The sequence below is a fragment of the Oncorhynchus clarkii genome, chromosome 31 (assembly GCF_045791955.1).
Source record: "Oncorhynchus clarkii lewisi isolate Uvic-CL-2024 chromosome 31, UVic_Ocla_1.0, whole genome shotgun sequence".
Lineage (NCBI taxonomy): Eukaryota > Metazoa > Chordata > Actinopteri > Salmoniformes > Salmonidae > Oncorhynchus > Oncorhynchus clarkii.
This window is the reverse complement of record NC_092177.1, coordinates 22,035,159-22,057,854: the sequence shown is the minus strand read 5'-3', so window position 1 is coordinate 22,057,854 and position 22,696 is coordinate 22,035,159. Positions and strand designations below refer to the sequence as shown.

General features: G+C 44.4%; 1 protein-coding gene across 1 annotated transcript in view; it reads left to right on the top strand.

The window, feature by feature from the left end:
- The window catches only part of LOC139390668 (slit homolog 3 protein-like), a 425,054-nt gene that overhangs the window by 200,620 nt on the left and 201,738 nt on the right, over positions 1 to 22,696 (top strand). The window contains exon 5 of the mRNA XM_071137941.1: positions 3,655 to 3,726. Coding sequence (XP_070994042.1) covers positions 3,655 to 3,726 — 72 coding nt within the window. The remainder of the gene's footprint in view (positions 1 to 3,654; positions 3,727 to 22,696) is intronic.

The following is a 22,696-nucleotide window of genomic DNA, read 5'->3' as shown; positions in this document are numbered from 1 at the left end:
AAGATGGTTGTACTGGGGATGTGGGTAGAGTTTGTGTTGCTAGCAGGCAGCAGAAAGCCACTGACAAGACTAGGTGCCTCCAGACTGGATCTGGCTGTGGAAATTCAATTTGACATGCAGATAATAGCCCTCCGAGAGCAACACGCCCTGGACAGCACAGCACACCACTCCTGTTCTGTTTGATAGGTACCCTTGATAGGCAGGGTGCAGACCAGACCAGTCAGTCAGGGGTATAGAATCAACAGCTGGGTGTATACATTCTCTCTTTATGGCAGCGTGTAGTTTGTAAGAGTTATGGAGAAAGACAGATGTCTGTTTTGATGACGGTAGTAGAGGTTATGATTGGAACAAGAGGGTTGATGATAGCTGAGGTTTTGAGCTGTTTTCCACTTTCATTTTACATTGAAATGGTAATATTGCTCATGTGACTGTCCCTATTTCACTTTCCCTCTTATCTTCCGGAAAGGGGGAGGACATGATAACTAGAAATAGAAACTGAATTGTGTTGCCATGCCATTCATTATTTTTCTGATGTCTGTTAAGGAAATTGAATAGAATAAAGTTGTGTGTGAATGCATGTGTGTGTGTGTGTTTACCTGCTTTAAGGACGGCTCCTCCTTGCAGCGAACGCGTGCTGCTTTAATACCTGTGTGTTGCTAGGATTTTATCAGTAATATGTTTTGGTGCTGCCAGCTGGTCTGGACATGGAAGGCTTTAATGCAATCAATAGGAGATTTATAGCAGCTATCCTGTGAGTCAGAAAGAGGAGGGTGAAAGAAAAATACAATTAATGACATTTGCAAGCAGATTGTCAGTGTCGGGAGACTGATGCTCTCCCTCCCTCCTCCCCCACACAAAACTGTGTGTATGCGGGTGTGTGTGCCTGCAAGTGTACTTGCATGCGTACATGTGTGTTTGCGTGCGTGCGCGTGTGTGTGTGTGTTTGCGCGTGAGTGTGTGTGTGTTTGAGTGGGTAGATGATGTGGATAGTACACTGTTGGTTGTCTGTGTGTCCTTTTTAACGCGGAGGCAGGAAACCAATCTCAGCAGGATGATCGTCTCTTTGAAGGTGGCGATCTGACTCACCTAAAATAACTTGCGACACTGAGGATACAGGGGATCCATACACCATGTATCAAGCATCACCACCTGCCAGCAACACTGTGTAACGTGCTGCCTGCTGTTCATCACACATTATTAACCACAGCAGTATCTCCCCAATATCAAATAACATCAGCAATGAAATGACATAGGCAAGGCCTATTACTGCTCAACAGATATAGCAGAGGAGATGATACGTTATTAAATGAATGACATAACTTCTTCTCATTTAACATGTTGCATACAGTACCATACTTTACAGCTGTTGTGTTTGGGAAGACATTATAATGTCCTCCAAAGTTAATATGGCAGCATAACGTCAATTGCCAATGTTTAGTGCTTCCCCATAAAATCCTCTTCACGTGTGTGTTTGTGTGTGTGTGTGTGTGTGAGGTTGCTCAAAACCGCAGAGAGAGATTCTATTTCATAATGGCTCTTATTTAGGTTGGATGGTTTCTTTTTTGTCTTTAGGACGAAGAAAAAACAGCCGAGTAAACAAAACAATAAAACATTTATTAGAACTGGAAGTCCTGTATAAAACCGTAGCCTCTCCTCTCGTAGCACGCAGAGGACATGACGGAGCTGCGACTCACCACTCAGGAAAATGAAAACACTATGAGAAGAAACAAAAATGGCCAAAAAATAAATACATTAAAAATGTGATTTAAAAAAAATCTGTTTTACATTTATGCCTTCAAAGTCAGCCTGTAAGCATTGGCGAAAGCAGTTGGGAAGAGAAATGCATTCCTACCCAGTGTGTCGGAGGTATTAACACCAGATACATGTTCCATCTGTGCTGCGTGTTAAAGTGGCCTATTATGAGTTATACTCCTTCAAACGTTTGCCTTCTTTCTACATGTACCGAGACTTTCCCAGCTCTTTTCAAAAAGACTACGGCCAAAGAATCCAAGGTTATTGAAAGCATCAAGAACAATAAAGCTAGGTCAAAATGGTGTATTCATTATTCAACACACAGCACACTAATCAAGTGTAAAAGTGTAAAATGCTGTTTTAAGAAGGTTGCGAGAGGAAATTGCTGGTGATACTTTTTAATACATAATTATGGGCTGAGAGAGAGAGAGAGAGAGAGAGGTGGAGAGTGCCTGGGCTGGCAGTAGGAGGGAGAGGCGAGAGAGAGAGAGAGAGAGAGAGAGAGAGAGGTTGAGAGTGCCTGGGCTGGCAGTAGGAGGTAGAGAGAGAGGGAAAGAGAGAGAGAGCTGGAGAGTGCCTGGGCTGGCAGTAGGAGGGAGAGAGAGAGGGAAAGAGAGAGAGAGCTGGAGAGTGCCTGGGCTGGCAGTAGGAGGGAGAGAGAGAGAGAGGTGGAGAGTGCCTGGGCTGGCAGTAGGAGGGAGAGAGAGAGAGAGGTGGAGAGTGCCTGGGCTGGCAGTAGGAGGGAGAGAGAGAGAGAGGTGGAGAGTGCCTGGGCTGGCAGTAGGAGGGAGAGAGAGAGAGAGGTGGAGAGTGCCTGGGCTGGCAGTAGGAGGGAGAGAGAGAGAGGTGGAGAGTGCCTGGGCTGGCAGTAGGAGGGAGAGAGAGAGAGAGAGAGGTGGAGAGTGCCTGGGCTGGCAGTAGGAGGGAGAGAGAGAGAGGTGGAGAGTGCCTGGGCTGGCATTAGGAGGGAGAGAGAGAGAGAGGTGGAGAGTGCCTGGGCTGGCAGTAGGAGGGAGAGAGAGAGAGAGGTGGAGAGTGCCTGGGCTGGCAGTAGGAGGGAGAGAGAGAGAGAGGTGGAGAGTGTCTGGGCTGGCAGTAGGAGGGAGAGAGAGAGAGGTGGAGAGTGCCTGGGCTGGCAGAATTCCACAGTGTATTTGGATCCTTGCCTGATTGTTTATCACTGGAAGTGGTCGTAGCGAGGTCAGCGGTTAAACCCACCGGTGGTCTCTCTCTGTAATGTGGAGCAGGCATGACTGGGAAACAGACACCCTGATTATCCCCCCAGATATTCCATATCTCATTTATTTCCTCCCTGCCCAGTAATTGCATTCTGGTTTTCAAATGATGTTTGCCCGGTAAGGATCTACAAACAAACAAGCTTAATATAGTTAAGCAAAACCATTGTGACATGTCCAAAATAATTTGCCTCATAACTGAATGCATAGAGGGAGAAGAAAAACTGTCAGGGTAGTAATGTCATGCAATGTCTCAGTCTGTGGGTGTTCTTTTCTTCTGTCATGCATTCTCCAGTTACTCAAACCCAATGTGATTGCTTCAGTCCTTCTCCAGAATAATGGAACACTCTCGGAGGGTTCTACTTAAGTTAAACATTTTGAAATGTTTAACATTAAAAACATGTACACACATGTGTATTCTCCACCACACATGACAGGGAGAGAGGGGGATATAAGAGGGAAGAAGGAGACAAAAGGTAAGGTGTTTATGGTGTTTATGGTTTTGAACTTTAAAGGGATGCCTATCATTACTCCTCTGCAGTACACTGGAGCCGCAGAATTCTCCAGAATGTGCATATGTTCTTAAAGCTTCACCTCTCTGAAATGCGAGTTGTGCCTTCAAACTGCCTCTAACGTTTCATCCTTGTCTTTATCTCATGCTCCCCAGGGATCTTAGTGAGAACCAGATCCAGGCAGTTCCTCGTAAGGCTTTCCGTGGGATCACAACTGTCAAAAACCTGTAAGTAGCCCTACTCCTTCCTCTATCCTCCTCCATATATGAGAAGCCCATTAACAAGCACCTGGCGTGGCTTCTCCGTGAAAGACAAAGGAGGAAAGAGTTATGTGTCTGACATGTCCATCAATCCAAGGTAGATGGGTTCAGGTCTGTTGAAACAAGTGTCCAATAATATAATTTAATTCATTCATTTATTAATTCATTCATCTATTCATGAGATGCTAATATACAACAAAACAAAAATCTAGGTAATCATCAAGCCATAAAATATTGCTTCCAATGTTCCTTTTAATTAACATAGTTACTACAGTTCACTGTTAAAGGGGAAGATGCTGCAGCTGATTTGCATGGACTCTGATGATGATACGATATAAAACCACAAGCCAATCGTAGGTTTTCCACCACGTTGCCGGGTGACTTCTTTGGACAGAACTTTATTTTATTATTTATTTATTTATCACCTTTATTTAACCATGTAGGCTAGTTGAGAACAAGTTCTCATTTGCAACTGCGACCTGGTCAAGATAAAGCGTAGCAACTCGACACATACAACAACACAAAGTTACACATGGAATGTGTAAAGAGGGAGAAGGAAGCAACTCCAAGCCAATGGCCCCATTCATTGCCCAGAACAATAAACGTTGCATAACTCAAAACTCTGTCCCAAATCAGCCAATCAGAGGAGGGCTTATCGATGATTCACTGCAATTATTGTGTTGTTGAGATTAGGCTTAATGGGCCGACCTCTGTGTTTCGAGTGAAGTATCACGGCTCAGAGCCCTATGGGATGCACCCATAGAATGACCACTCCCTCTCAGTGTTGCTGAACTAAGGTGCCTTTTTAAACCTTTTGCTATAAATTACAGGGTTAGGGTTAGCCAAGTGGAAGTCATGCAGCGGCAGGCTGTTTGAAAGACAGCCAGGGACCCACACAGGTCCCGCCAGCTAAACACTCACAGAGAGAGATTTAAAAAAAGATTTTGGCTCAATTTGGCATGAGGGTCTGCTATACAAACTGATGGAAAGTGGTGTTGAGGGAAAAAACATACAACCTTCTAAAATCCATGTACACAAACAACAAGTGTGCAGTTTAAATTGTAAAAAAACACACACATTTTTTTCCACGGGGCCGTGGGGTGAGACAGGGATGCAGTTTAAGCCCCAACCTCTTCAACATATATATCAACGAATTGGAGAGGGCACTAGATCAGTCTGCAGCACCCGGAATCACCATACTAGAATCTGAAGTCAAATGTCTAATGTTTGTTGATGATCTGGTGCTTCTGTCCCCAACCAAGGAGGGCCTACAGCAGCACCTACATCTGCTGCACATATTATGTCAGACCTGGGCCCTGACAGTAAATCGCAGTAAGACTTAAATAATGGTGTTCCAAAAAAGGTCCAGCCACAACCACAAATAAAAATTCCATCTAGACACCGTTGCCCTAACAATCTATACATACCTCGGCCTAAACATCAGCACCACAGGTAACTTCCACAAAGCTGTGAACGATCTGAGAGACAAGGCAAGAAGGGCCTTCTATGCCATCAAAAGGAACATCAAATTCGACATACCAATTAGGATCTGGCTAAAAATAATTGAATCAGTTATAGAATCCATTGCCCTTCATGGTTGTGAGGTCTGGGGTCTGCTCACCAACCAAGAATTCACAAAATGGGACAAACACCAAATTGAGACGATGCATGCATCACCGAATAATGCATTCAAAGCAGAATTAGGCCGATACCCGCTAATGATCAAAATCCAGCAAAGAGCCGTTAAATTCTATAGCCACCTAAAAGCAAGTGATTCCCAAACCTTCCATAACAAAGACATCACCTACAGAGAGATGAACCTGGAGAAGAGTCCTCTACGCAAGCTGGTCCTGGGGCTCTGTTTACAAACACAAACAGACTCCAGGACAGCAACAGCAGCACAGTTAGACCCAACCAAATCATGAATTAAACTAAAAGATAATTACTCGACACATTGGAAAGAATTTACCAAAATACAGAGCAAACTAGAATGCTATTTGGTCCTAAACAGAGAGTACACTGTGGTAGAATACACTTATCTCCACAAAGACAGCGAGAGAAAGGGAGAGAGAGGAGAGAGAGAGAGAGGAGAGAGGGAGAGAGAGGAGAGAGGGACGGTCAATCACAACCTCGTCACTTGTTATAGCATTTAGCACAGTTAGCCATGGCTAATTCTTCAGCTGTTCACAGACCATATAGGATTGAGGGAGAGAGGGAGGGAGACCGTGAGTGGTAGCTTGCAACTTTTTTGTAACCCCCCCACACACACACACACACACACACACACACACAACTCCTCCTCAGTACGCCTCCACCCCAGCCCCAGCAAGGTGACTCCTGATTTAATTGCTGAAATAGTCCAACCCTCCAGTTTCCTTCCAAAGAAAAACCCTTACAGATTCCAATCGGCCCATGTATTGATTTTCTCATATGCTCTCTCGTCTCTCCCCTAATGCCCTCCTTTTCTACTGCTCTACAGTAGGGACACACCGCTCTCCCCACACACGCGTAATCTCATCCCTGATATCCTGCAGAAAGCTTTATTGGCTACTGAAAACTGGAGTGGCATTCATTTCCCCCAGCTTTCAGATTGCCTGGCTTTTCCTTCTTTCTTTTTTTACATTCACAAGAAACAGGGAGATATTATTCTAATGGCTCTCTAAACAAATGAGACACATGTCACACGTCTGTATATGTCAGAGCAGATAACATGATCTGCATCTGGGCTTTCTGGGCTGAATGCCGCCCTTGGCTGTGTTCTGTTAAGTGTCAGCTCCACACACACACACACACACACACACACACACACACACACACAGAGACTACTGTATCTGTCTATCCTTAACACAATATGTCAATCCACAATGTTGTCCATTAATTGTAACAAAATGGCTGCCCACTGTATGTCTCTCCAGGCTTACAAACGTATTTGCCAGAGAGCATGGACATGACATGTTGTTGCAAAAGTGGCAGAATACAGATCTCTGTCAGCCAGCAAAGCAACCTCCACTGGGCTGGGCTGACAGTGAGTTATTGGCCATGTATGAGGCTAGCGCACTGATGTCCCTCTGGTCTAAACACTGAAGCCTCACAACTGCTATATCAACTAAACGCAAGGGGTGATTGAGAGTCCAGCTCTGCAGCTGCTATATCAACTAAACGCAAGGGGTGATTGAGAGTCCAGCTCTGCAGCTGCGATATCCCCCAGCATCCACTCTCTCCCCCAGGCTCCTCTCTCTTCTCTCCCCCAGCCTCCACCAGCCTCCCCCAGCCTCCCCTCTCTCCCCCAGCCTCCCCTCTCTCCATCAGCCTCCCCCAGCCTCTCGCCCCCAGCCTCCCCGGTCACCACTTTGCCCCAGTCACTTCTATTGTCCTGTCTTTCTGCATGTGGCTCATAAAAAGCAACCCGCTTCACACTCTCCTACCCAGAATGCTGTGCCATCTCACTGTTTGTTTGAATTATGTTTTGGCGGTGAGAGGTGGTTTATGACCACCTCGGACCGTAAGACATGTCGCTCGCTGCAGATGGCGGCGCTCAGCCTTTTATGTCACCCACTAATCCCGCTCGCAGACCGTTCAGGGCGCAGCTTAGCCGACCACGCCATCACACGACACACTGTACCACTGTACCCAGGGCTCTGCCCACTGACTCACACTACAGACTCCAACACAGTCCTACTGCCCCACCAATCATCCTACTTACTGCTTCACCCGTCAACCCTCTTACTGCCCCGCCCGTCAACCCTCTTACTGCCCCACCCGTTAACCCTCTTACTGCCCCACCCGTCAACCCTCTTACTGCCCCACCCGTCAACCCTCTTACTACCCCACCCGTCAACCCTCTTACTGCCCCACCCGTTAACCCTCTTACTGCCCCACCCGTCAACCCTCTTAATGCCCCACCCGTCAACCCTCTTACTGCCCCACCCGTCAACCCTCTTACTGCCCCACCCGTTAACCCTCTTACTGCCCCACCCGTCAACCCTCTTAATGCCCCACCCGTCAACCCTCTTACTGCCCCACCCGTCAACCCTCTTAATGCCCCACCCGTCAACCTTCTTACTACCTCACCCGTCAACCCTCTTACTGCCCCACCCGTCAACCCTCTTACTGCCCCACCCATTAACACTCTTACTGCCCCACCCATCAACCCTCTTACTGCCTCACCCGTCAACCCTCTTACTGCCCCACCCATCAACCCTCTTACTTCCCCATCCATCAACCCTCTTACTGCCCCACCCATTAACACTCTTACTGCCCCATCCATCAACCCTCTTACTGCCCCATCCATCAACCCTCTTACTGCCCCATCCATCAACCCTCTTACCCTCCCACCCATCAACCCTCTTACTGCCTCACCCATCACCCCTCTTACTGCCCCATCCATCAACCCTCTTACTGCCCCATCCATCACCCCTCTTACTGCCCCATCCATCAACCCTGTTACTGCCCTATCCATCAACCCTCTTACCCTCCCACCCATCACCCCTCTTACTGCCTCACCTGTCAACCCTCTTACTGCCCTATCCATCAAATCTCTTACCCTCCCACCCATCCCCCATCTTACTTTCCCACCCATCACTCCTCTTACTGCCTCACCCATCTCCCCTCTTACTTCCCCACCCATCACCCCTCTTACTGCTCCACCCATCACCCCTCTTACTGCCATCTATCAACCCTCTTACTGCTCCACCCATCACCCCTCTTACTGCCATCCATCAACCCTCTTACTGCCCCACCCATCACCCCTCTTACTGCCCCACCCATCACCCCTCTTACTGCCATCCATCAACCCTCTTACTGCTCCACCCATCACCCCTCTTACTGCCATCCATCAACCCTCTTACTGCCCCACCCATCACCCCTCTTACTGCCCCACCCATCACTCCTCTTACTGCCTCACCCGTCACCCCTTTCCACCTCATCTAGTGGGCTCTGCAGTGTCTTCTCTGTCCGAGTTCATATTCGTGTAGAGAAAGAGGGAGAGAGAGATAGAGAGATCAAGAGAGAGAGAGACATCATCACTCTTTAGGCTTTGTGTCCACGTCTGTCTACAGAAGGACACTGACTAAATAGCCACAGACTGTCCTGTCCTCTGCTGTGCTGTGCTAATCAGGACAGGACACAGTAGCTAGCTATAGATTGGCTGCGTGATTTATCTCCATCCCTTCCACTGTCCTTTCCTCCTCCTGAAGCCCTTTAGTCTATCCATCACCCAGCCCAGTGACAGCAGAGCAGCTCTCCCTGCCATTGCACCCTATTCCCTACATAGTGCACTACTCTTTCTAAAACAAAAACAGTGACTATAAAAGCAACATGGAACCATCTGTGACTTAACCCCTGTCTCGAAAACACTCCAACCCCATTCACTTCCTGTTGTCTTAGCTGATGAACGTCGATCAGCTGGGTCCCCAAATTAATTAGGAGGCGTGCGGTTGCTGGTTAAGAATCCTGCTCCATCCTTCCCGATGACAGATTAATAGGGCTGGGCTCGTGGGTCTATTCTGTTAAGGCCCTAGTCTCCGAGTCCTTTCTCTGTCTCTCTTTCTTTCTCTCTCTCTCCCGCTCTACTCTCTCTCTCTCTCTCTCTTTACTCTCACTCTCTACCCTCTCTCTCTTTTTCTCTCTCTCCCTCTACTCTCTTCCTCTATACCTCTCTCTCTACTCTCTCCCTCTATCAGTAAACCCAGTACATTGCAAGAGGATAATGAAATCCAGTTAATTTCAGTAGTAATAATAATGGTACATATAATCATGTATACAGGTACAATACTACTGCTGTTGTATTGTGGAATCTTCGGTCGATAAATGTAAATTAAAAATAAAAACTATTATAAAAAGAAAAAGAATGAATGGGTAATAAATAAACAACAAAATGTACATACGTAGATGATGGTTACACTATGTATTACTGTTAGTTATTTACAGTGTAAATACTTCAAGGAATTCATTGTCATGGGATGTCCCTATGGGAACCATATAAAGTTGAAGTCGGAAGTTTACATACACTTAGGTTGAAGTCATTAAATCTAGTTTTTCAACCACTCCACAAATTTCTTGTTAACAAACTATAGTTTTGGCAAGTCGGTTAGGACATCTACTTTGTGCATGACACAAGTCATTTTTCCAACAATTGTTGACAGACAGATTATTTCACTTATAATTCACTGTATCAGAATTCCAGTGAGTCAGACGTTTCTGTGCCTTTAAACAGCTTGGAAAATTCCAGAAAATGATGTAATGGCTTTAGAAGCTACTGATAGGCTAATTGACATCATTTGAGACAATTGGAAGTGTACCTGTGGATGTATTTCAAGGCCTACCTTCCAACTCAGTGCCTCTATAGATTTCCTATAGATTTGATTTGGATTTGATTTTCTTTGCTTGACATCATGGGAAAATCAAAAGAAATCAGAAAAGACCTCAGAAAAAAGATTGTAGACCTCCACAAGTCTGGTTTATCCTTGGGAGCAATTTCCAAACGCCTGAAGGTACCACGTTCATCTGTACAAACAATAGTACGCAAGTACGAACACCATGGGACCACGCAGTTGTCATACCGCTCAGGCATACTGCACAAAGATCGTACTTTTTGGAGAAATGTCCTCTGGTCTGATGAAACAAAATTAGAACTGTTTGGCCATAATGACCACCGTTAACTTTGGAGGAAAAAGGGGGATGCTTGCAAGCCCGAAGAACACCATCCCAACCTTGAAGCATGAGGGTGGCAGCATCATGTTTTGGGGGTGCTTTGCTGCAGGAGGGTCTGGTTCACTACACAAAATAGATGGCATCATGAGGAGAGAAAATTATGTGGATATATTGAAGCAACATCTCAAGACATCAGTCAGGAAGTTAAAGCTTGGTCGCAAATGGGTCTTCCAACTGGACAATGACCCCAAAGCATACTTCCAAAGTTGTGGCAAAATGGTTTAAGAACAACAAAGTCAAGGTATTGGGGTGGCCATCACAAAGCCCTGACGTCAATCCTATAGAAAGTTTGTGGGCAGAGCTGAAAAGCATGTGCGAGCAAGGAGGCCTACAAACCTGACTCAGTTACACCAGCTCTGTCAGGGGGAATGGGCTGAAATTCAACCAACTTATTGTGGGAAGCTTGTGGAAGGCTACCCAAATGTTTCACCCAAGCTTAACAATTTAAAGGCAATGCTCCCAAATACTAATTGAGTGTATGTAAACTTCTGACCCACTGGGAATGTGATGAAAGAAATAACAGCTGAAATAAATAATTCTCTCTACTATTATTCTGACATTTCACATTCTTAAAATAAAGTGGTTATCCTAACTGACCTAAGACAGATACTTTTTAATTGGAATAAATGTCAGGAATTGTGAAAAACTGAGTTGACATGTATTTGGCTAAGGTGTATGTCAACTTCCAACTTCAACTGTACATATCTGGCAGTCATATTTGCAGTTCCTCCCTCACCCAGAATAACTCCCAGCTTTCTGTCATTTGTAAATGCAAAGACGTTGGGAATTGATTGGGATATTTTCTTGGGATATCTTATTTGGGAGTATTTCTCACCGTAGAGGAAAAAGTACATCTCTGTCTCTACTTCCCCTGTCGTACAGTGACCACATAGACACACCTCTTGGGGTAGCCATGTATTTTTGTGTCTCCCTTTTTCTATAGCCAGTTGGTGGTTTCTGAGCCTGTATTTGTTCAGGATCTGTCTCTGTTTTGTATATCTGACAGTGTAGAGATATTCTGCCAATTTGTATTCTCTTTTGAGGTTCCAAATAGCAATTTTGTTTTTTCTGTGTTCTTGTTTCATTTTCCCAATTTGTCAAATAGGAGATTTTCATTTCTGTAACAATTTGAATGATTTCCCTGTGTGTTTGGATAATAGTTTTTGTGTGTGTTTTTAACAGATGACATAGAGGACTCTTTTCAGGGTTCAGCTCTTGGGTTTCCATTGTTTTTAATTGTAAAGATGTTTTGGGGCTTAATTTCATATGGTGCCAAAAGTGTCCTTTTCTTTATATTTACAATTAAAGGTAATTTTCTGAGTTACTCTCTGCATGTGTTATTTGGTACTTTCTTTGGATATTTAGGATAATTATGCATAATTCTGTATGTATATTTTATATGGTGTTTCCTCATTTGTAGGAGTGTCTCCTGCTCTGTCAGGGCCACATGCCTTTCCAGGTTTAAGGCTTTGTATTTTCTTTGAAAGGTCATCCTGTGTAATTTGGTAGTCAATTGGGTTCTGGTTGCTTTTAATTGGTTTTCTTGCATATTTCTTTGATTTAAGCTAAGGTCTTCTGATGCTATCATTCCATAGAGCCTTTCAAAATGATCTTTCCAAATGTTGCCATTTTGAATAGCTAGATCAGTCCTCTGTTCTCCGTTTAGACCGTTCCATTTCTCCAACAACTGATATCCATCAATGGAGTCTTCAGTCTCTTTCAGAGTGTTCTCAAAAGGCTTCTGTTTCTTCCATCTTAGGTTTTGTTTCCTATTCTTTCATTGTGTCACAATATTGTTGCCGAATGTCTCTATCTTGTGATTGGTGATGTTTTCTATTTGATAAAGATCTAAACATTTTTTCTTCCAAGATTATATTCAGCATCAAACCATTTTTCTTTTTGAGGTTTCCAATTAGAACTGTTTTTTCTTCTGCATAAATTTGCTTTTGTGGCTGCTGTATGATAGATCTCATTTAATTTATTCACAGCCAAATTTATGTCAGGGAGGTTTGGGCTGAATGTACGTGAATATAAATCATTGACACAGGTTGTATTTCTGGGCAGTGCAATGCTGTGTTGAAGTGTATTGCACTGTCAGGGACCCATCAATACGTTTTATTTACATTAATCAGTGTAAAGGCCTGTTTGTGTGGTCTTTGGGTGGAGGTCGTTTAAAAAATACATTAATCTGACAGTGGTCAGATAATGGTGTCTGTGGTCTGACAGTGAATGCACTAATGGAGGAGGGGTCTAAAGAGCTGAGCAGCAGGTGAATCTTCCAAAAGAATCCCCTCTAATTCTGTCATTAAGAAAATACAGGCCTAAGGCTGGACAGAGATGCACTAACTCGTTTCTATTTTTGTTCACTACATGGTCAGGGCTATTTCTATTACTGAAACTCAAATCAAATCAAAGTTAATTTGTCAAGTGCGCTAAATACAGTAGGTGTAGACCTGACAGTGAAATGCTTACTTACAGGCTCTAACCAACAGTGCAAAAAAGGTATTAGGTGAACAATAGGTAAGTAAAGAAATAAAAACAACAGTAAAAAGACAGTGAAAAATAACAGTAGCGAGGCCTGTAGTCCACAATCATCTCCTTAATCTTGGTTACGTTGAGGGATAGGTTGTTATTCTGGCACCACCCGGCCAGGTCTCTGACCTCCTCCCTATAGGCTGTCTCGTCATTGTCTGTGATCAGGCCTACCACTGTTGTGTCATCTGCAAACTTAATGATGGTGTTGGAGTCGTGCCTGGCCATGCAGTCGTGGGTGAACAGGGAGTACAGGAGGGGACTGAGCACGCACCCCTGAGGGGCTCCATGTTGCCTGTAATTAATGGCTTCTGGTTAGGGTATGTACGTACAGTCACTGTGGGGACGATGTCCTCAATGCACTTATTGATAAAGCCAGTGACTGATGTGGTGTACTCCTCAATGCCATCGGAAGAATCCCGGAACATGTTCCAGTCTGTGCTAGCAAAACAATCCTGTAGTTTAGCATCTGCTTCATCTGACCACTTTTTTTAGACCGAATCATTGGTGCTTTCTGCTTAATTTTTTTTTCTAAGCAGTAATCAGGAGGAAAGAATTGTGGTCGGATTTACCAAATGGAGGGCGAGGGAGAGCTTTGTACATGTCTCTGTGTGTGGAGTAAAGGTGATCTAGAATTTTTTTCCCTCTGGTTGCACATTTAACATGTTGATAGAAATTAGGTAGAACTAATTTAAGTTTCCCTGCATTAAAGTCTCCGGCCGCTAGGAGTGCCGCCCCTGGGTGAGCGGTTTCCTGTTTGCTAATTTCCTTATACAGCTGACTGAATGCAGTCTTGTACCAGCATCCGTCTGTGGTGGTTAATAAACAGCCACGAAAAGTATAGCTGAAAACTCTCTAGGCAAATAGTGTGGTCTGCATTTTATCACAAGATACTCTACTTCATGTGAGCAAAATCTAGATTCTTCCTTAGATATCGTGCACCAGCTGTTGTTTACAGATATGCACAGACTGCCCCCCCTTGTCTTACCGGAGTGTGCTATTCTATCTTGCCGGTGCAGCGTGTATCCCGCTAGCTGAATATCCATGTCATCATTCAGCCACGATTCCGTGAAACATAAGATATTACAGTTTTTGATGTTTCGTTGGTAGGATATTCGTGATCGTACCTCGTCTAGTTTATTGTCCAATGATTGCACGTTGGCGAGTAATATTGACTGGTCTCTCTTTGGAAATTATCATGAAACTCAAATCAAATCAAATTGTATTTGTCACATGTGCCGAATACAACAGGCGTGGACCTTACAGTGAAATACTTACTTACAAGCCCTTAACCAACAATGCAGTTTTAAGAAAAATGTGTCTTTAGTAAAAAATAAGAAATAAAAGTAACAAACAATTAAAGAGCAGCAGTAAAATAACAACAGCGAGGCTATATACAGGTGGTACCGGTACAGAGTCAATGTGCAGGGCACTGTTTCGTCGAGGTAATTGAGGTAATATGTACAGGTAGGTAGACTTTAAGTGACTATGCATTGATAATGAACAGAGAATTGCAGCAGCGTAAAAGAGGGAGGGGTGGGGGGGTAATGCAAATAGTCTGGGTAGCCATTTGATTAGCTGTTCAAGAGTATTATGTCTTGGGGGTAGAAGCTGTTGAAAAGCCTTTTGGACCTAGATTTGGCTCTCCGGTACCGCTTGCCGTGAGGTAGCAAAGAGAACAGTCTATGACTAGGGTGGCTGGAGTCTTTGACAATTTTTAGGGCCTTCCTCTGATACCGCCTGGTATAGAGGTCTTGGATGGCAGGAAGCTTGGCCCCGGTGATGTGAACAGGGAGTACAGGGGACTGAGCATGCACCTCTGAGGGGCCCCCGTGTTGAGGATCAACGTGGCGATGTGTTGTTATCTACCCTTACCACCTGAGGGCGGCCCGTCAGGAAGTCCAGGAACCAGTTGCAGAGGGAGGTGTTTAGCCCTAGGGTCCTTAGCCTGTGATGAGCTTTGAGGGCACTATGGTGTTGAACGCTGAGCTGTAGTCAATGAATAGCAATCTCACATAGGGGTTCCTTTTGTCCAAGTGGGAAAGGGCAGTGAGGAGTGCAATAGAGATGCATCATCTGTGGATCTGTTGGGGTGGTATGCAAATTGGAGTGGGTCTAGGGTTTCTTGGATAATGGTGTTTGTTGTGGGCTATGACCAGCTTTTCAAAGCACTTCATTGCTACAGACATGAGTGCTACGGGTCAGTAGTCTTTTTGGCATGTTACCTTGGTGTTTTTGGGCACAGGGACTATGCTGGTCAACTTGAAACATGTTGGTATGACAGACTCACGCAGGGAGAGGTTGAAAATGTCAGTGAAGACACTTGCCAGTTGGTCAGTGCATGCTCGGTGAACATGTCCTGGTGAGCCGTCTGGCCCTGTGGCCTTGTGAATGTTGACCTGTTTAAAGGTCTTACGCACATCGGCTACGGAGAGCATGATCACACAGTCGTCCGGAACAGCTGATGCTCTCATGCATGTTTCAGTGTTACTTGCCTCGAAGCGAGCATAGAAGTAATTTAGCTCGTCTGGTGGGCAGATCGCGGCTGTTCTTCCCGTTGTCGTCTGTAATAGTTTGCAAGCCCTGCCACATCCAACGAGAATCGCAGCCGGTATAGTACGATTCGATCTAATTCCTGTATTGACGCTTTGCCTGTTTGATGGTTCGTTGGAGGGCATAACAGGATTTCTTCTAAGCTTACGGGTTAGAGTCCTGCTCCTTGAAAGCGTCAGCTCTACCCTTTAGCTCAGTGCGGATGTTGCCTGTAATCCATGGCTCTGGTTGGGGTATGTACGTATGTATAGTCATTGTGGGGACAACACCACACCAGTGACTGATGTGGTGTACTCCTCAATGCCATCAGAAGAATCACGGAACATATTACAGTCTGTGCTAGCAAAACAGTCCTGTAGCTTAGCATCTGCTTCATCTGAGCACTTTTTAATTGACTGAGTCACTGGTGCTTCCTGTTTTAGTTTTTCCTTGTAGGCAGGAATCAGGAGGATATAATTATGGTCAGATTTGCCAAATGGAGGGCGAGGGAGAGCTTTGAATGTGTCTCTGTGTGTGGAGTAAAGGTGGTCTTGAGATTTTTTTCCCTCTGGTTGCACATTTAACATGCTGGTAGAAATGATGTAAAACGGATTTAAGTTTCCCTGCATTATTTTAATAAATGTTTTATTTAACCTTTATTTAACTAGGCAAGTCAGTTAAGAACAAATTCTTATTTACAATGACGGACTACACCGACCAAACGACGTTGGGCCAATTGTGTGTCGCCCTATGGGAAAAAGTCCCCAGCCACTAGGAGCGCCTCCTCTGGATGAGCATTTTCCTGTTTGCTTATGGCCGTATACAGCTCATTGTGTGTGGTCCAGCATTGGTTTGTGGAGGTAAATAGACAGCTATGAAGAATATAGATGCTTATCATGAGATACTCTACTTCAGTCGAGCAAAACCTTGAGACTTCCTTAGATGTCGTGCACCAGCTGTTGTTTACAAATACACACAGACCGCCACTCCTTGTCTTACCAGAGGCTACTGTTCTCTCCTGCTGATACTGTGTATAATCCGCCAGCTGTATGTTATTCATGTCGTCGTTCAGCCACGACTGTGAAACATAAGATATTACAGTTTTTAATGTCCCGTTGGTAGGATATACGTGCTTGTAGTTTGACTATTTTATTTTTCATCGGCCAATAGGACCGATGGTAAAGGCAAATTACCCACTCGCCGCCGGATCCTTACAAGGCACATCGACCTTCTTCCTCAATGTGTCCTTCTCTTTCTCCTGCGAATGACGAGGATGAGGGCCTTGTCTGGTGTCTGGAGTAAATCCCTCTCGTCCAACTCATTAAAGAAAAAACTGATTTCTAGAAGCTCTTTTTGGTCATAAGAGATGGTGTCAGAAACATTATGTACAAAAATAAGTTCCAAATAACAAACACAATAGCACAATTGATTAGGAGACCATAAAACAGCAGCCATTCTCTCCGGCGCCATCATAGTAAGATCATAGTAAGATGAATCTGAGGGAGAAGCATACACCGTACCTACAGTATATATAACACATTGTCACTCAGGATTGTGTTGAGTTTTATCACCACGGCTCCATATTTCTAAAAGTATTATTATGTCTTAACCTTTGATGTTGATAAGAAAATCTAGTTCCTGGTCTTCATACCTGAGGTAGAGGAGTACAAGCCCTGGATATTCTAAGAACTAACAGTTAATGATCTCCTTTCATATACAGTGTATTCGGAAAGATTTCAGACCCCTTGACTGTTTCCACATTTTGTTATGTAACAGCCTTATTCTAAAATGGATTATTTTCCGTAATGACTGACCTTCATGTCTTAAAGTAATGATGGACTGTCATTTCTCTTTGCTTATTTGAGCTGTTCTTGCCATAATATGGACTTGGTCTTTTACCAAATAGGGCTATCTTCTGTATACCACCCCTACGTTGTCACAACACTACTGATTGGCTCAAACGCATTAAGAAGGAAACAAATTCCACAAATTAACTTTTAACAAGGCACACATGTTCATTGAAATGTATTCCAGGTGACTACCTCATGAATCTGGTTGAGAGAATGCCAAGAGTGTGCAAAGCTGTCATCAAGGCAAAGGGTGGCTACTTTGAAGAATGTGTTTAACAGTTTTTTGGTTGATGCATGATTCCATATGTGTTATTTCATGGTTTTGATGTCTCCACTACTATATTACAAGGTAGAAAATAGTCCAAATAAAGAAAGACCTTGAAATGAGTAGATGTGTCCAAACTTTTGACTGGTACTGTAAATATATTGAAATAAAATATAAAAGCAACATGCAACAATTTCAAAGATTTTACTGAGTTACAGTTCATATAAGGAAATCAGTCAACTGAAGTGAATTCATTATTTGGTATTTTATTAGGTTCCCCATTAGCCGTTGCGAAAGCCGCAGTTACTCTTTCTGGGGTGTACACAGAACATGAAACATTACATAATACAGAACATTAATAGACAATAACTGCTCAAGGTTTAAACTACTGTTATTTAAAAACTGTCACACACATAGCCTACTGTACATATCAATAAATACAAACTAAATATTTTGGTCAAACAGGGGAGAGGCGTTGTGCCGTGAGGTGTTGCTTTATCTGTTTTTTTAAACCAGGTTTGCTGTTCTATTGAGCAATAGAAGGAGTTCCATGCAATAATTGTTCTATATAATACTGTACGCTTTCTTCAATTTGTTCTGGATTTGGGTTTGAATTTGTTCTGGATTTAAAAAGACCCCTGCTGGCATGTCTGGTAGGGAGTGTGTGTGTGAGAACTGTGCGTAAGTTCACTATGCAAACCATTTGGAATTTAACACATGAATGTTTCTTATAAAACCATGACAGTTTACAATCCAAGGTAACACCAACTAATTTAGTCTTGATCAACAGACACGCCATTCATTATCAGTTTCAGCTGAGGTCAAGAGCTTAAGGAATGATTTTTAACAAATACAATGCTCTTGCTTTTAGAAATGTTCAGAACCAATTTATTACTGGCCACCAATTCCAAAACTGACTGCAACTCCTTGTAAAGAGTTTCAGTGACTTCATTAACTGTCATACAGTTGATGTCGGAAGTTTATATACACCTTAGCCAAATACATGTAAACTCAGTTTTTTACAATCCCTGACATGTAATCCAAGTAAAAATTCCCTGTCTTAGGTCAGTAAGGATCACCACTTTATTTTAAGAATGTGAAATGTCAGAATAATAGGAGAGAGAATGATTTATTTCACCTTTTATTTATTTCATCACATTCCCAGTGGGTCAGAAGTTTACATACACTCAATTAGTATTTGGTAGCATTGCCTTTAAATTGTTTAACTTGGGTCAAACGTTTCGGGTAGCCTTCCACAAGCTTCCCACAATAAGTTGGGTGAATTTTGGCCCATTCCTAACCTGTTTAAAAGTCTTACTCACATCGGCAATGGTGAGCATGATCACACAGTTGTCCGGAACAGCTGGTGCTGTCACGCAATGTTCAGTGTTGCTTGCCTCGAAGCGAGCAATGCATTTAGCTCGTCTGGTACCCTCGAGTCACATGGCAGCTCTGGACTGGTTTCCCTTTGTAATCCTTGATAATTGCAAGCCCTGCCTCATCCAATGAACGTCAGAGCTGGTGTAGTAGGATTCGATTTTTGTCCTGTATTGATGCATTGCCTGTTTGATGATTCGTCAGAGGGTGTAGCAGGATTTCTTATTAATGTCCACATTAATGTCCTGCTCGTTGAAAGCGGCAGTTATAGCCTTTAGCTCAATGTAGATGTTGCCTGTAATCCATGGCTTCTGGTTGGGATGTATCCTTATGGTCACTGTGGGGACAACGTTGTCGATGCACTTATTAATGAAGCCAGTGACTGATGTGGTAGACTCTTCAATGCCATCGGATGAATCCCTGAACATATTCCAGTCTGTGCTAGCGAAACAGTCCTGCAGCTTAGCATCCGCTTCATCGGACCACTTCCATATTGAGCGCATCACTGGTGCTTCCTGTTTGAGTTTTTGCTTGTAAGTAAAACATTTGGTAAAACTAATTTCAGTTTCCCTGCATTAAAATTACCGGCCACTAGGAACACCGCCTCTGGATGAGCATTTTCTTGTTTGGTTATGGCCCTGTACAACTCGTTGAGTGTCGTCTTAGTGCCAGCATCGGCACACACCACCACGCCACTCCACAGCACTAAAGTTTCTTACAAATTCCCGGTAGAAATTAGCAAAACCCATAAAACGCTAAACTTGTTTGACCATGCTAGGTTGCGGCCAGTTTACCACCGCTCCTCCCTTTCGGGAGTCCATCAGTACACAGCCCTGTACCCCAGGAAGATCTGAGGAATGTGAAACTCACACTTTTCTGCATTCACAAACAAGTGATGAGCGAGGAGTCTTTGAAGAACCTGGCAGACATGTTGGACATGTTCAACCATGGACTTGGAGAAGATGAGATGTCATCCAGGTACACAAACACGAACTGGTGAAGGAAGTAGCACAGCACATCATTAACCAGGGCTTGGAAAACAGCTGGACCCGGTACTCATAATGTCCATTAGAATGCGCACCAGATTGTATGCGTTCTGTGAATCCAATTTAGAGAAAACCGTAGATCCTTGGAGCCTCCCAAAGCTGATGACATAAGAGGAAGGGGATAACAGTTATTTGTGGTAATGTTATTTAAACCCTGGTAATAAATACAGGGACGTAATCCCCCATCCTTCTTCCCCCATCTTCTTCCCAAAAAACCCTGGTGAAGTGGACGGCCGAATAAAATCAGCCGCCAGTGCCTCTTTAATATTACTGTTCATGGCTGCAGTCTCTCGACCTGAGAGAGAATACATCCCTCCTCTAGGAGGAGTGGTACCAGACAGGAGGTTGATGGCACAATCGTAGGGCCTGTGACCCAAATCCCAGTAATCCCGTGGTACGCGGGAAAGATCAGGCTTGTCATTCCCAGCCAGAGGAACAGGAGGATCGGAAGTCTCCAGACGAGCAGGACCGGAAATTTGGAGAGAGTTGCTGGCAGATGAACTGGCATGAAGTATTCCATCCCAGAACTCTTCCCGAAGGCCATTCAATTTGAGGATTATGGGTGGAAAGCCACGGATGTCCAAGAACCAGGGGAAGCTCAGGAGAGTCCACCAGATGTAACTAGATAAGCTCCACTTGGTCATCCAGAACTCATAGTTGAATAGGCAGGGTGAGTTGCTTCACCGTCCCAGACCCCAGGGGTTGACCATCCAGCGCAGTGACCGACATCGGAGTGTCCAGTTTAGCGAGTGGCAGCCTCTGTTGGCGAACTAATGTGCGATCCAGAAAACAGCCGGCGGCCCCAGAGTCTATGAAAGCAGGAATGTCCAACTATCCATTGTCACACCGCAGGTTGGCCAGAAGCAAGGTGCGTACCGTATTGGCCGCAGGAGACTGTATCTGACTCTCCAGAGCGGAAAACCTGGTGCTTCCCAATTGCATCGGCTCCTCTCAAGGATATGAAGAAGAACCATAGCCAAATTGAGAACCCCGACAGGGTACAGGGCAAGCAGGCCTAGCATATGGCAGTGAAACAAATGAAGAATCGATTCCCTCAGTGGGGCCCGTAACACTGGAACCAACTCGGGGCCCCTCTGTCCTCTCATGACGATATTTCCGAAGCCGGTTGTCAATCCGGATGGCCAGAATGATAAGCTCCTCCAGAGTGTCAGGGTTTTCCTGGGAAGCTGAGTGAAGTGCCTCTATATTCCATCCGCTCTCAGAGGTGAGCGTCCTAAAGTCAATGGTGTAATCAGCTATGCCCCGGCTGCCCTGCCGAAGCGCAATGAGTCTTTCAGCAGTGTTCCTTCCACTGATGGGGTGATCAAAAACCTTCCTCATCTCCTAGGTGAAGCTTTGCAAATGGAAACAAATGTCTGATTGCTGCCCAGGCCAGGGCCCGTCCTGAGAGCAAGAAAATGATATATGCCACTCTGGAATGCTTGGTAGGAAACTTTGATGCTAGTACGAACTCGGACCCAGGCGCAGAGAAACACAGCAGGCAGAGGTAAGGGTAAATCCAGAATATTTTCTTAAGGTCTTCACAGCAAAACAACAAGGGTACACGAGATCACTGAACAAGACATTAGACCTGAGCAACTGGCCCAGTCCACAGAAGAACCTAAATAGTAATCCAGCAGGTGATCCCAATAAGTCCAAAGAGGGTCACTGGGTGCTCTCCAGTGGCAACCTCAGCTCGTCCAAGATGGCATAGCAGTTCAGACGTCTTTTGTCCTCGTCTTATCGTGTCCCGTATATACAGTGCCTTGCGAAAGTATTCGGCCCCCTTGAACTTTGCGACCTTTTGCCACATTTCAGGCTTCAAACATAAAGATATAAAACTTTATTTTTTTGTGAAGAATCAACAACAAGTGGGACACAATCATGAAGTGGAACGACATTTATTGGATATTTCAAACTTTTTTAACAAATCAAAAACTGAAAAATTGGGCGTGCAAAATTATTCAGCCCCCTTAAGTTAATACTTTGTAGCGCCACCTTTTGCTGCGATTACAGCTGTAAGTCGCTTGGGGTATGTCTCTATCAGTTTTGCACATTGAGAGACTGAAATTTTTTCCCATTCCTCCTTGCAAAACAGCTCGAGCTCAGTGAGGTTGGATGGAGAGCATTTGTGAACAGCAGTTTTCAGTTCTTTCCACAGATTCTCAATTGGATTCAGGTCTGGACTTTGACTTGGCCATTCTAACACCTGGATATGTTAATTTTTGAACAATTCCATTGTAGATTTTGCTTTATGTTTTGGATCATTGTCTTGTTGGAAGACAAATCTCCGTCCCAGTCTCAGGTCTTTTGCGGTGTTGCAATCTACTGCAAAGATAGCCTGCAGAGTTCTGTCCAACTATCCAGGTCTGTACCCAAACAATTTGAACTTCTACTTTTAAAAATCCACCTCTCTAAAAATAAGTCTCTCACCGTTGCCGCCTGCTATAGACCACCCTCTGCCCCCAGTTGTGCTCTGGACACCATATGTGAACTGATTGCCCCCCATCTATCTTCAGAGTTCGTGCTGCTAGGCGACCTAAACTGGAACATGCTTAACACCCCAGCCATCCTACAATCTAAGCTTGATGCCCTCAATCTCACACAAATTATCAATGAACCTA